The 15,178-nt window shown below is 44.0% G+C and overlaps 1 protein-coding gene and 1 long non-coding RNA gene across 6 annotated transcripts in view; one reads left to right on the top strand and one right to left on the bottom strand.

Moving 5' to 3' along the window:
- The window catches only part of LOC117708903 (uncharacterized), a 7,383-nt gene extending 4,809 nt beyond the window's left edge, over positions 1-2,574 (bottom strand). For 2 of the 3 annotated variants that reach the window (XR_013110669.1, XR_013110670.1), the window contains exon 1: positions 2,245-2,574. This is a non-coding gene — a long non-coding RNA (uncharacterized LOC117708903). The remainder of the gene's footprint in view (positions 1-2,244) is intronic. The other variant, XR_004606859.2, reaches the window with a different exon arrangement.
- A 1,922-nt stretch (positions 2,575-4,496) lies between these two features.
- Positions 4,497-14,882, top strand: Tal2 (TAL bHLH transcription factor 2). Of its 3 annotated transcripts, none has more exons than XM_076934951.1 (2): positions 4,497-4,875; positions 11,772-14,882. In XM_076934951.1, exons 1-2 carry the CDS (start codon positions 4,763-4,765, stop codon positions 12,106-12,108), a joined length of 450 nt encoding a protein of 149 aa, XP_076791066.1. In that variant the 5' UTR covers positions 4,497-4,762; the 3' UTR covers positions 12,109-14,882. The 3 variants fall into 3 exon arrangements, with proteins under 3 accessions (XP_076791066.1, XP_076791067.1, XP_034358775.1); XM_076934952.1 differs by having other exon boundaries at positions 4,497-4,917; XM_034502884.2 differs by lacking the exon at positions 4,497-4,875 and adding an exon at positions 5,073-6,298.
- Positions 14,883-15,178: the final 296 nt, after the last annotated feature.

The raw sequence follows: 15,178 nt of genomic DNA, 5'->3' as shown, positions 1-15,178 counted from the left end.
ACACATATATGTATACTGTATATATACATATATATTGTGTATACATGTGTATAGATTGTATGTATACACACATGTGCATTTGTGAGTGTGTGTGTGTGTGAGAGAGAGAGAGAGAGAGAGAGAGAGAGAGAGAGAGAGAGAGAGAGAGAGAAACATACTAGTGAGGGACCTTGAGTGAAATGCCTGGAAGACATGATGCTTAGAGTTAAGTAATGAGGGAGGAAAGAGAGATTCCTGCCCAGAGTCAGGGCATCATCCCCATTAACTCACTTTCCTGCTGTGAGCGTCTGACTAGTGCTCTTCCTGCTCCTGCTCCTCCTCAACCCTTTCCATGGCCTTGCAGACACTTACAAGAAACAAGCTTTGTGTCTGCTGGGAGAAAGGTAGGAGGCTACAGCAGAGGGAAGAAAAACAAAAGAAAACCAGACACAACTTCAGAAAGTGCTTCCTGGCATTCATCCTCTCCAGCAGCTCCAGTCTATGAAAGCACAGTTTTGCAGCTCTCTGGAAGTTCACCATGCAGCAAGGAACAGAAAATGAGACTTATTGCGAAGAACTCAGCAAAGAGATGGGGGCTCCTTTGTGAAAGGAATACAAAAAATTAAATTTACCAAGAAAGTTTCCTCTGGCCAAGTGTCACATCAGACTAAGAAATGAACTATAAAAGAGTGAGCACAGGGCATGGCAGATGACTCGCTGGGTAAAGAGAGTATTAGGACAGCACTTCAGATCCCTGTGTAAATGTCAGGCAGATCTGTCGGTCTGCCTGTAAAGGTAGTAATGGGGTTACCAGAGCAAACGGGCCAGGCAGACGAGCCAAATGATCATTCCTTGGGCTCAGCAAGAATCCCTGACTCGTTATATAGAGTGAAAAGTTATTGAACATGACCTCCAACGTTAACATTGCCTCCACATGCAAGTACACACGTACCATGCACTCACCCACATCTGTTCAAAAACATGCACACACACACACACACATGCACACACTCACGCACGCGCATGCACGTGCATGCCCACATATAACACCATACACATGAATTTTGAAAAAAAACATGAATTTAAAATGCACGGTTTAATTTGGAAATAAAAACTGAAAGAGAAGAGTTATAATGTTAATATAAAACAGAATTTGTAATGGAAAACTCAACAAAGAGGGTCTTTAATTGGCTTGGGTACATTTTCTAAATCGTTCAAACGCCTACATACCTTTAAGCCCCCAAAGAAGTTCATCAAAAGACTTATACATGTAAAGGAAGCTGGGGTTGGTGGTACTTACCTTTAATTACAATACTTGAGAGGAAAAAGTCAGAGAGGCTAGCGTGATCTACATAGTGAGTTCCCAGCCTGGGCTACCTACTGAGACCCTTTGGGGAAGACAAAGGCAACACTCCCGCAAACACAAAGGGAAGAGAACAAATCCAAGCCACAGAAAGAACTAGACCAAACCTTCCAAGAATACAGAGTACTGACCTACTGGGTGTAAATAAGAACACGTTAACTTCCAACCAAGGAGTGTGGCTCCTCTTGTAGTGACTAGGAAACTTTAAAAAGATATGTAAGTTGTTTCAAAAAAACCTCAAACAATATATCAGAGCAAAAAGAAAAATACTGCATACATCTCTGAGCACACCACAGTAACATTAGAGTAATATTAGAAAGTAATAGCCAGCCGTTGCCAGTAACGACGACACTAGGAAGCTTCAAAGGCATTCAAACACTTAAAGACACTTCGTAGAAGAGGAAAAACAAACAAACAAAAACAGACTTTAGAAACTAAAGCAGCTGGATGTCATTGCACACAACTGTGACCGAGACAGGATGATTGCTCACACATTCCCAGCCTGGGCATCATAGCAAGACCCTGTCTCAAGAAACGGAAATAAAAAGATATCCCATTGATGAATCTGAAAAGGTCACAATTTATACAGTAAACTGCCATAATTCACTTAAAAAGATAGAATTCATAAAGGAAAAAGAGATATGCCTGCACTTCTAAGTTCTGTTAGATGTCGAGAACCAGCCGTTTTGTCTGAAGAAGAAATCGGGGATGCCATGTATAATGTGTGGTTGGGAGCGGGGAAGAGCATCTGACTGGGTGAAGAGATGAACTTCATACCGATGCCTTGAAACCAAGAACTGAGGATTGTGAGGGGGGTTATGGGGGTGGGGTAGGGAAGTTTAAGACTGGTTAAGACTGATAAAGAACCTCTAGTCAAAATGACATTGGCCACCCATACCCACCTGGGCTGGCAGAACCTCCAGGGACACGTTGTTTTTCCTGAAACTTAGAATTCCGCACAGAAGACTAGAAGGCCGGTACTCACTAACTAATCCAGACAGATCAATTAAAGCAGCAGGACCAGGGAGCCAGAAGCAGCATCAGGACCTGCCCATCCCCCTGGACACTCCCCAGGAGCTCTGCAGGTGCAGTCTCTCCAGGGGGCAGTGAGAGCCATGAATAGTAAAGGGTTTAGCTCAAGCACATAGAGGCGTTTAGCTGCCGGAGCTTAATCCCCCAATAATCGGATTATGTAAATTCCTACTCCAACCTCTTCCTCTGCAGGACCGAGCCTCTAAATGCTCTACACTGGGGAATGGGACAGGACCAGAACCATCCTTCTGAAGAGCCACTGCTAGGGGAATGATGTACCCCAATGGCGTCTAAAAGCGTAAAGCGAACAGTAACATTTAAGAAGGTTCGAGAACAAAAGCCTCTTCCAGTGTACTAATGCTCCTTTCTCTGAGCCTTAGTCCTTTGTCTGAGTTCCTGTCCTTTTGCACAGGTTTTATGGTATAGCAGCTTGTTTGACTCAGCGTCATCTAATTCTTCACAAATGAAAACCCGCCATTGAGAGAATGCAGCACCTTACAGTTTTGGACTAAGGTGAAGGATAGTAAGCTTTTGTGTGGCCTGTAGAACTGTAATATCATCGGACAGGGTAGAAAAAGCATGGACACCATAGGAACAGTTTCTCTCCAGGAGCACTCAGAAAGAGCGGAGGGCAGAAAGAAGAGCAGGCCACAGGTGGTTTTTGCAAATATTAGGTTGTGTTTCTGTGCACAGATTGGCCAACTCTCCTTCTTCCTCCTCCGTCCAACCTTTACACTACAACCAGAATGAGTCTGGGAGCCCCAGTGTCTTAGTCAGGGTCTCTATTCCTGCACAAACATCATGACCAAAAAGCAAGTTGGGGAGGAAAGGGTTTATTCAACTCACACTTCCACATTGCTGTTCATCACCAAAGGAACTCAAGCAGGTCAGGAAGCAGGAGCTGATGCAGAGGCCGTGGAGGGATGATACTTACTGGCTTGCTTCTTCTAGCTTGCTCAGCCTGCTTTCTTATAGAACCCAGGACTACCAGTTCTGGGATGGCACCACCCATAATGGACCCCACTACCACCCATTGATCACTAATTGAGAAAACGCCTTATAGCTGGATCTCATAGAGGCATTTCCTCAAGGAAGGCTCCTTTCTCTGTGATAACTCCAGCTTGTGTCAAGTTGACACGAAAAACCGGAAGTACACCCAAGCTGCCCTTCCCAGTTCCCATCTTTGCAGCACATGTTGTCTTCCTGCCCTCCACCCTCTGCACTAAGGGTCTAGGCACCCAGAGAGCCCCGTTGTATGTTAGAAGCCTCATTCCCGTTCTCCTCCGTTGCTTATCCTGGTACCCACCTTCTAGACAATAGTCTGGGCATCTGAGGGCCCCAAATTGATTTGCGAAAGGCACCCAGCCCATTTTTGTGTTAATTCAGGGGTCACTGTGGACCTGGAGTTCACATAATTAATATATGAAACCCTTCTCTGAAGAGAACCAGGCCAGGGCTTAGGAAGAAAATAGAAGTTAGGAGTCTCAGTTTGTTCCCTTATCCTAGGTGAGTCACTTCCTCAGTTGCAAGAACCAGCCTTGCTTCAAGGTCTTGTGTACAGACCCTCCCCTCCACAAGCAATGTCTGATCATCCAGCCAGAATCTTCTACTTCTTGTCCTAACTAAAGTTTTTGTTTTCCACTACTCAAACTGTCAATCTTGTATTTAGTCTCTCTTGTCATGACATCTTTACCTTTCTGGCTCTGCCAACATACCTGAGCTTTGCAATTCAGGCAGTACCTTTTGGATTTACTATGAGTTTAGATGAATATTGGGTAAGGGGTCCTAGGGGTGCCAAGCATCCCGAGGGCTCAGTGTCTTGCAGCATTGGTCTCTCCCATTGCATTAGGGTTATGAGTGCTTTGGGGTTTGCTCCATGGTACCCAGGCTGCAGGAGCAACCTCAAACATGACTTTGATTCAGCCCATGGTTATCCTGCCGGAGCTTCTGCTTCATGGGATATCTCATATCTGCTCACATTCAACCAGCTGATTCAAGGCCCATGAGCAGCCTGGCACTGGGTCAGAGAAGTATGTTTTTTCCACCTCTGCAGAGCTGCTGGTCACATGGCAGTGGGAGGGGTTACATAATACTCCCACAGAGAAGGGAACTAGAGTGCAGTTGTAGCAATAATACAATCAACTGCAATGAAAACGTATTAATGCTATCTATATACTATGCGCTACTTGTGATCCCAAATACCAGTTTTTCCTTCTTATTTGGTTCCCACAGTTCTAGCATTGTTCCATTTTTACAAGTAAGGAAACCGAACAGAGAGAAGTTTGGTAATTTGCTTAGCACCACACAAGTGAAGAAGGAAGAAATTTCAACCTGGGTAAACACAACCCCAGAGCCGGTTGCTCTTATCCACCAAGGTGCAACACATTTATGAATGTATTTTCCCAAATCCTGAGACCTTCTTCAGAGAGAGAAATACCTGGGGATTCATCGTTTCATCAGACACGAATCAAGCAACATTTGATGGACACGTATTCAGTGTGGTAATGATGGATATGGAAGAGATAGGAGACAAGATTGTTACAGTAAATATTGCTAAGTGGGGTTAAGCACTGAGAATACAGCAGGCAAAGAATGAAGTATGTGCCTGCCTGTGCTTCTGGAGTGTGTGGGGGAGGAGGAGGGGGAGGGAAAGGGTTAGGGGGGAGGGGGAGGGGGAGGGCATGATCTTAGTATGCTAAAAACTCTTAGGTAATAGACTGATGAGATGGCTCAACAGGGAAAGACACTTGCTGCCAAATCTGAAGACCTGACTTTGATCCCTGGAAACTCCTAGTAGAAGGAGAGAGCGCCTCCCTCCAGCTGTTCTCTGACCTCCACACATTGGCCCAGGAGCATCTCCTCCCTCAATAGATGGACAAATATAATCTTAAAAAGGTTAAAGTTCTTCCCTGGGAAGGTGGCATCTGAGCAAAGACCTGAAGACTGACAGTGCTTTGAGGGCAGATGTTTATGTCTGGTTCTGTTTGGAATTATCCTCTCAACTTGTGAACAAGGCCTGACTAGGGCATAAGCTTCCAGTGCTGACCTGATTCACAGCAGAGGAAGGACTCCTATGGGTAACCTGGGAGAGGCAGGTTTTCGGCAGAGAGAACCCTGTAAAGGGTAGGAGGCAGGGGGATGTCTGATGTGTTCCTGAAAGTGGCCAGTTAAAGCCTGCTTACTTGCTTGCTTTCCTTCTGGTCTCTCTCTCTCTCTCTCTCTCTCTCTCTCTCTCTCTCTCTCTCTCTCTCTCTCTGTGTGTGTGTGTGTGTGTGTGCGCGCATATTTAGATTTCAGAAGTGACAGAAGTCTCACTTGGGTTTTCTTAGGTCATTCAGGACGAAGGAGGAAAGGAGACAAGAACAGAGTCCCTCCATCCCTGAAATAACCATGCCCTGTGCTGACTAATAAGAAAAACCAGACCAGACCCATATATGAATCCACCAGTCTGTGTCCAGTGTGATGCTTTTAAACTTTGTTCTGTGTCTGCATTTCATGGGGGTATTTGCTAAAATTGTAGGTCACAACCCACATCATTCAGATTCATTAAGGGGATTGGAGTTGGCCATTTGGATCGGCCATTGGCACTGGTGTTTGAAGAAGTACCCAGGGAGTTAGCCAGAGTCCAAAGATGCTTGTCTGCAAGAGGAGGTTGGAAGCAGGAACCCCTCCCCCAAAGCTTCAGACAAAGAGGGGTCCTTCTTCCTCCACTGCTCCTTGGCTGCTGCACTTGGAAGGGCTGATGGGACAAGGTGGGGAGGAACTGTCGGGAGTCCTCGGTGGGAAGTCTCCCTCCTGCCGCCAGACAAAGGGCAGTGTCCTATAAAGGCTGTGGCAGAGACCCTACGTCCAGGCGAGGGCGCACACAGACTGGTGCTGCGACAGCTACTGTGACTGCGCCGGCTCCCAGCTCCTGGCAAGAAGGTGCGTTGACCTAGGGGAGTGGGAGCAGCTACTGAGGGGACTCTGGGTGACCCGGGAACTTTAGGCGGGACAGTGGCTATAGCGCGGCACCTGGAAAGCCGGTCTGGCTTGTTGTCAAATCCGCTTTAGCTGGACCACAGGGACAGTTTCCTATCATCTCCAGATTTGTTAGCGACCCTCCGAGACTTTGCAGATCTGAAATTTCAACCGCTAAATGTTTTTCCCAGACTCCCGAAATAATATATATGGGCAGATCAATGGTTTGTTACGGTGGGGTGAGATAACTTATTTTTTTAAACGGTGGAGAAGGGATAGATGGGAAATGAGAGTTCACAGACAAGCAGCAGACTGGACAAAATGTGCAGGAGTCAAGTGTGGGCGGGCTGCAAGACGCTGGTGTTAAGTGCCTCAGAACCGCTGGCTCCCCGGGCACAGGAAAGTTGTAGAAGGGCACTGCCTTAGTCCGCAGCCCACAGAGCGTATTCAATGAGCCCTACTGACTCAAAGCATAACGTGGGGCTTCTTAAGAGAGACAAGTTTGCATACAGTATAGTATGTAGAGTGAGTGCTAAAATGTTAGCGTTTGTGTATGTGTGAGCGAGGATGAGGTGCACACCGCAGACCAGCAGGGATGGAGAATGGGATGGATTAAATAGATAGCTAGGGACCTTCCTTGTACTGTTTACTTTTTAATTTTTTCTTGAACTGACATAGAATAACTTTTTAAAAATCAACATATAAGGGGTTAGATGTCATTGTAATATTTTTCAATAAACTGTTTTAGTCGTTTCCTCCCCCTCATTCCCCTGCTCTCTACCCTCATAGCATACCTCCTGCTCCCCTCCATGCCCTGTGCTGACCAACAGGAAAAACCCAGACCAGACCCATATATGAATCCACCCGGTCTGTGTCCAGTGTGATGCTTTTAAACTTTGTTGTGTGTCTGCATTTCATGGAGGTATTTGCTAAAATTGTAGGTCACAACCCACATCCCTCAGACTCATTAAGAGGATTGGAGTTGGTCATTTGGATAGGACTACACCTGCACTGGTGTTTGAAGAAGTACCCGGAGAGTTAGCAAGAGTCCAAGGATGCTTGTCTGCAAGAGGAGGTTGGAAGCAGCAACCCCTCCCCCAAAGCCTCAGACAAAGAGGGATCCTTCTTCCTCCACTGCTTCCCCTCCTTGTAACCTCCCCCCTGTAAATCTTGCTTGTTTTTTTTTTTTTTTTTTTTTTTTTTAAGATTACATTATATGAGTGCAGAAGAGGGCATTGTAGCTGTCTTCAGACACATCAGAAGAAGGCATTGGATCCCAGATGATTGTGAGCCACCATGTGGTTGCTGGGAATTGAATTTAGGACCTCTGGAAGAGCTCAACCACTGCTCTTAACTGCTGAGCCATCTCTCCAGCCCAGTACTTCTTAAGAGAGCAGAGGCATGCCTAGTGTTGGCTGTCAGATCCTATCCATCCTCTGTTGAGCTATCCCAACTGCTGCCCAGCTCTCTTTCTGTGGACAAAGTTGTTAAGAGACAAATACATGGATCAGGTGGCAGGAGATAAACTGAAAATCTTAAGAACAAAAGATCTGTATAGGTCTGGGGCTAGCCATGTAGCCATATGAGCTTTGGACTTTTGTGCCTTTCTAGTTGACCTGGGTTTTGTGTCCAGGAGCTACAGGCACCAAAGAGCAGCAATATCCATTAGCAGCCTGACCTTCTCTAGGAGGATATGTTATTTAACACAACATTAGAGCAGATACTTTCTACAGCACCCATGCCTTAGTGAGATATTTTGTCCAGGCAGGCCTTAAATTTATGACCCTTTTATTTAATTAACATTTTTATGTGCCCAATTTTCATGCCTGGTACCCAGAAGAGGGGGTTGAAGTTACAGACAATTATAAACTGCCATGTAGGTACTGGGAATTGAACCTAGGTCCTTTGGATGAACTGCCAGCACTTATAACTACTGAGCCATCTCTCCAGGCCTTTCCCACCATTATTAACGTGAGTCTATAATCCCTACCTACCTAGGGATGTATGGATAGAATTCAAGAGTTCTGTGAACTTAAATAAGGAGATACTGCATCTTTAATTCTATTAACATTTATTCTAAATGTAGCATTTCTTATCACCTTATAAATATAGGTGATAAAATGTATTAATATCAACATGGTTTTAAATAAACAATCATTGGTTCTCTTCTCAGAATAATAACTTTAAATGTGTTAAATACTAGTCACGGGAAATAACCAATTATATTTAGTAGCTGTTCAGATACTGTGCTTTAAGATATGATACAGTAGCAAAGTTTTATCCTAACACAAGGCTGTAGTGACAATGTTGTCACCAGTGTAGGTCCCGGATGCTAGCATGTCATACCCCAAATGTTGCAAATCTTTTTTTTTAAAACAAAACAAAACAAACTCAAATGTCACTTCTTAAGAATTATGGTAATATGTGTAGTTTTTTAATATGTTAAAATTGCAAATGTATTACCATATTGCACTTTTATTTTAGTATTTTAATAACTACTAAGTATAACCAATTTTTTGGTATCTCTGTATTTTAACTTATGCATTTATAATTGGATGTATGAACCAATATCATCATTGATTAAAATCATCATTCTGAGTGGACTGCAAACCCAGGCTTCCCTAGACCACCAAAAAGACTCATGGAGAGAAAAAAAAGCCAACAAACCCTAACCTAGCGAGAGTCCTCAGCTGTGACATTGATGCTTGCTTGGCCCTTGTTTCCACATCTATCCATGGCATCTGGTGTGGAATTTTCCCTCGCTTCCATTGCTTTGAAATCAGCATTAGAGGCAATCAGACCTTGCAACTGGAAAAACACTAAAATGTAATTTTCCTTTGATTTAAGAAGTACTGCAGCAATTTTCCAGTGGCCTCTATTTTGAGCTTTTCCAGCTTGTTAAGTCACTGATTTCTATTTTCCCTGTGGAGAGGGAGAGTAAAACACTCGAGGCTAAATCAACAAGTAATTACCAAGCATCCCTGGGATGGCAGCCTACATTTTAGCAGAGTTTTTTGGTTTTTTTTTTTTTTTTTCTTTTCTTTTCTCCCCTTACTGTTCCTTCTGTCAGTCTAGTACAATGGGCTCCAGCCCTCTTAGAAAAACACCACAACCAGTTTATCCTGCCTAATCCTCTCCTCCCAGCTTGAAAAGGACCCCCACCCCACCCCACAGGACTAGAATTGACTCGCCTGTGAGCTAAACCCCTCTTTGATAAGACAACTTTGCCCCCTCAGTCCTGACCAGCTCTGGTGTGAACAAAACCTAATAGTTTTCTTTCTGTCTTCAAGTCCCCTTGATGTGAGTGCAGGTGAAGTTTGCTGCTTCAGGTATAGTTGGGATAAAGTTGTGGCAGTCTACTTTTATTGTAGAGCCCAAAAAAGCCAAAATATTCAGAAATAACTCAGGCTAGATACAAGATAATGGGGCAGTATACATTTCTAACCAGGAAGAGACCTAGACCACCCATCTGTTTTCCAGGGAGAGGCGGTCTTCTTGGAAGCTGGCTCTAGCATGTAGCTGTTTCTCTGTATCTACAGAGTCTGTTTTCCTTCCTTAGGCAGACAAAAGGCAGCTAGCTCCTGAGGGCCCAGCAGTAATACAATAAAGCCATACCCTGACTCAGAATGTAGTTCTGAACCCTTCCTCAGAGTCTGCCAGACGTTGAAAATACACATTGAAAATGTATTTGACACACCCGACTAAAGGAAGATCATTAACTTAGACTAGCCTACCTCAAATGTGTTCAGAACGCTCACATTAGCCAACAGTTGGGGAAAATTAACAATCAAAGTCCATTTTATAAGAAAGTAGAAAATGTAACGTATAATTTGAGTACCTCGATCCACAAACCACTGGCAACACAGTAGTGTGCACTGTAGCTTACTCCAATGATGGCACAGCTAGCAGCTGCAGTTATCGCCAGAGAGTCTTTTTGCTATGCTATGAAGACTCTTATACAGTCAGGGTTAGGAGGAAGCTGGGTAGAGCTGGTCCCTTTTCCAGTTCTGGAGATGAACCAAGCGCTATTGCCAGGAAGGCCAAACTCACTCTGTACCTCAAGGAGTCCCTGAACTTGAAATCCTCTTGCTTTAGCCTCCTAAGTAGCTAGGACTGCAGGCCTGTACTGCCAGGCCCACTTCGAGCAGCTCTTTAAAGAATCCAGAGAAAGAGACGGGAGAGTGTGAGGAGGAGATTTGAGGAGGAGAAAGAGCATGAAAAGGTAGAGTGAGTTAGCAATGCACTTCCTCTTCAGAGGGAGCAGAGGGCCTAAGTGCTCTGAGAAGCTGAGGCTGGAGCAAGCAGCCAGAGATAGCAGTGAACCACGAACACCAGGCTTCCTAGGGCTGAGCTTTGGCTTACTTGCCAGTGTGTCCTGACGGTTCCCTTTAAAATGCACTATTCCAGGACATGTAGGGGAAAGGGGGGGGGGGAGTCCATGCCTCCAACAGTTAAAGACAACTGAGATTTGGCAGTATTTGATGCTCCTTTCTAATGTGGAAAAGGTCATCTACGGAAATGCCAAGCAGTCCCGGTGTCCTCAAGACACCCATGCCACAGATCACAGGCACTGGATCTTCTCACTCTTATCGGGCTAAACCCCCTCATGTCTGCTTTCATAGACCTGGGTATCGCAGCCCTTTCTCACCCTGCTCACAGTCCTCCAAATGTGAACATTCTAGCTATTGGAGTTGGGAGCCCAATCCTCCAGACAAGGTCGGCTAGAGCAAGGAGAGCCGGGCCATCTTCTCCAATCCAAATATCATTTTATTTCTCCATTTTTGAAAGTTCTTAATACACTGAGCCTTCACCTCCAACACTCTGTGGGCTAAGTATGGATTTCAGTCTCGTATGTACTCGATCTTATACTGTACATGACTTTGGTCAACTGGAAAGAATAGGTTATAAAGGAGGCGGTGGGGATGGAGCTGCGGCTTAGTTGAAGGAATGCTGGTTAGCACGCATGAAGCCCTGGGTTCAACCCCCCAACTTGTATACAGCAAAACATGGTGACACCTGCCTGTAATCCCAGCATTCAGGATGTGAAGGTAAGAGAGTCAGAAGTTCAAGATCACCCTTTGCTATATAGTAAGATTGAGCCCATTCTGGAATACAGGAGATCCAGCCTCAAAAAATGGGAGATGGAGGATGAAGGGTACAGGAAAGAGACTAGATGCAGTTTTGTAATGGTGACTACAAAGTAATCAGGGAGAAAAGGCTACAGTGTGCTGGTCTTTTGCCCTTTCTTCTTCTATCTTTTTTTCTTCTTAAAAAGACATTTCTTTTAAAAAAAAATGTCTTTACAAATTTTAGTCAAAATGGATTTTCTAAAGTCTGAGTTGAGAAGAGCACTGAAGGTTCTGGGCAGAACGTGTGATTATAACTGTGCCTCTTACAAGATCCTGGCCACCAAAGCCCCCTTTCTCTCCCACTGCAGGAACCTGGACATGACCAGAAAGATCTTCACAAATACCAGGGAGCGGTGGAGGCAGCAGAGTGTCAACAGTGCCTTTGCCAAGCTGAGGAAACTCATCCCCACTCACCCTCCAGATAAGAAGTTGAGCAAAAATGAGACACTTCGCTTGGCAATGAGGTACATCAACTTCTTGGTCAAGGTCTTGGGTGAGCAAAGCCTGCAGCAAACAGGAGTCACTGCTCAGGGAAACATTCTGGGGCTTTTCCCCCAAAACCCCCACCTGCCAGATGTGGATGGCAGAATTCTACTGAATGACTACCAAGTTTCTTCCCCTGGCCCAAGCCATGGGGCTCCCTAGGGTGGCAGTGACAGACAGCCCCCAGGGCAGCACTAGTTAAAGAGTCCTGCGGTTTCATGCTGTAGAGAGGTATGACACAGGAAGTGACTGGGACAGCACCTGAGAGCTGAAAGGAGACTTGAGCGATATTGCGCTGGCCCCATCACCTCAGAACGTCAGGCAGGCAAAAAAATAGCAAAACAAAATAGCCATAAGTTTAACACTGCTGTCTCGCTCATGACGTCACTAATGAGGACTTCCTTATCCTGGATCTCTGATGAAAGAACAATGCTTGTTGCCTTCTGAATATATTCAAAAGTTTACTTTGAAGAAGGAGACATGTTTGATTGAGGGCAAATACAGTAAGTGTTAAGACTGATGAATGAAGAAACAGCCACTATGGAAACCAACCTGGGAGAGCGCTGGGGCCCTCTCTGGAGGGATGTCCCTCTGGAGCAGAGCACTGAGGATTATGAGTGTGGAAAGGCTTCTTTAGCCTCTGTGGAATCATGATATTCAACTTCAGTTGAGCTTTTGATACATATACTATCTGAAACCAAATAGCGGATTTCATTCACGGAAGGAAAAACCTTGATAACTTATGAACTGGACTTCAGAGCTTTCTTATAAGAGTTAGCTAAAATGAGTGAGTAAAGCCTTAGTTTAACACATTTGGTATTGACACTTTTAATTCAGCCCAGATTCGTGCTGACTTAAGACCTGTAAAATTAAATAATTATGAAAATCCAAATATTGCCATTTTATGAGTCATTGAGAGTAAACAATAGAACTAGAATACCAGATGTTAATGTACCAGTGCATTTGACTTTGTCTTCCTGCCTCCCACAGAGCGTTCGCTCATCCTTAGGCTGGGGCAGGGTAGCACCCAGTAAATCAGTAACACACTGTGGATCTTGCAGTCATCACCACACCACACCCTGGTCCTGATGGTGCCTGGACTCAAAGCTGAGTCCAGTAGTAGCTGATAATGTCTCTCTCTAGAACATTTATTTCCCCAAAGTTTTTTTGGCTTTATAATATTTTGAATTACAGGTGGGAAGTGTACGAATTGTGGTAATGAATTTTCGATATCCACACTATAGAAATGTAAGCTTCTGTGTCTCTCTAGGAAGTATTTTCTTTATAAGTAACAAGGTCACTACATCACTAAGGTCAATTCAGCTGATGTGCTTGTAGCACACTGGGTTTCCCTCTAAGTCCTTTATTTAAGCTGCACTTGATTAATTTGCCCACAGAAACAGTATAGATTATGGAGACAGATGAGCACAGAGGCCAGAGGATTACTTCCTCCCACCCTAAGTGTGCATATCATTCTTACCAGCCTGGGAAGATTCCAGCTTGTTCCCTAATTACCAGACAATGGGACATTTCAATGTTTTTATGGTAGCCGTCAACTATGTAACACCAGCCTCTCATCTGGCATTAGATAAAACAACACATTTGATGGTGACTTTTTCTTTTTCCGAGACAGGGTTTCTCTGTATAGCCCTGGCTGTCCTGGGACTCACTCTATAGACCAGGCTGGCCTTGAACTCAGAAATCCGCCTGCCTCTACCTCACAAGGCCTGAAATTAAAGGCATGTGCCACCACTGCCCAGCAACTTTATTTTTACTTAACTTCTTGGAATGTGAGGAAGGCACACAGGACCTCTATCCCTAAATGCAGAATTTTTGTGCGATACACAGAATAAGCTTTTTCCTGCTTGCTGGGGCTTTTGTCTGTGCTCAGAGACGGCCTCTCCTGAAGTGCTATGAGGACCCCAAAAATAACATGAGGAAGTTGAGTTATAATTACACTAAATGTAGGGGGTAATTATTTTAAGAACCCCTAGAGGAAGTCCTTTGTAGATGAATAAATCCTTGCAATGTTATTATATGTGATGTAGTTCTTAAAATATTTATTTACCTTAAAATTTCTATGCTGAATTGTATTAAATTAACATCTGTCAAAGAAGAAGAGGAAGATGAAGAAGAAGAAGAAAAATAAGAAGAAGAAGAGGAGGAGGAGGAGGAAGAAGAGGAAGAAGAAGAGGAGGAGGAAGAGGAGGAGGATAAATCATTGCTATCACATCAGGTCCAAAACCTAGTCATGATATGTGTTAGACTGGAAGCTAATTCAAAACTCTCTGTATGGTTTTCTCTGGTAATCTTCATGTCAAGGCACGGTGGTCCTAACAGTAAGATTTTATAGCTCAAACACATTATAGTCTACTGGATGCTACATCTGCTTATGGGTCATTTGAGTCAAACAGAAGTGTTAAGACAGATTTTCTAACTATGCTTCTCTGTTCCTTGAACTGAAGTGAGTGTTTGGTCTTCTTTGGACTGTAATGGAAATGTTTAGCAGCCACATCCAAGCAGGGCCTTGCCTTATATAGACTGTCTGCTTGGATATTCCATTTCACAGAGAAGAATAAAGGTTCAGGGAGCTTCCGAATGACTTGCCAAAAGTGTCGGGGCCATCAGCAGAGGTCTAGGACACAGATGCCTGTCTCTTGACCCTCTCTAGTTTTTCCTTAGTGCTGATAAGTCAACGTATCTGGAGTAGAAAACAAACAAAGCGCCTTACCACTATGTTAGCTTTTCCTGAAAGCATTTAGTGATCTTCAAATGCTTTTTGTGATATGAAATTATCATGCTTTGTAGAATGTGAGTAGATGTGTCAACCAAAGATGTTTTTAGTCTGTTAGTATGTTTTGTGAGTTCTTGACCATTGAGTGTAATGTGTTATTTAACTGTTAATTTATCGCAAATAAATTATTTAAGAAAATAAATTGTCCTTTAATTTTTAGGTATAATTTCATACCTAATTTCATCCCTAAAATACTAAATAATTTCATACCTAAAATACTAAGCATATCTGCACACGTCTCCACTTTTAGGGTCTGTGTCCTGACTTGGGAAAAAAAAAAAAAACCACTCTTTCCTTAGTTTAGAAAAAAAAATTAGCATCAACTGACATCTCTTCCCTCCGCTGACATACAGCAACATATTGTCTCCTTTCCTCTCCTCTCCTCTCCTCTCCTCTCCTCTCCTCTCCTCTCCTCTCCTCTCCTCTCCTCTCCTCTCC

This window comes from Arvicanthis niloticus, chromosome 5, assembly GCF_011762505.2.
Source record: "Arvicanthis niloticus isolate mArvNil1 chromosome 5, mArvNil1.pat.X, whole genome shotgun sequence".
NCBI lineage: Eukaryota > Metazoa > Chordata > Mammalia > Rodentia > Muridae > Arvicanthis > Arvicanthis niloticus.
This window is presented reverse-complemented; position numbering and strand designations above follow the sequence as displayed.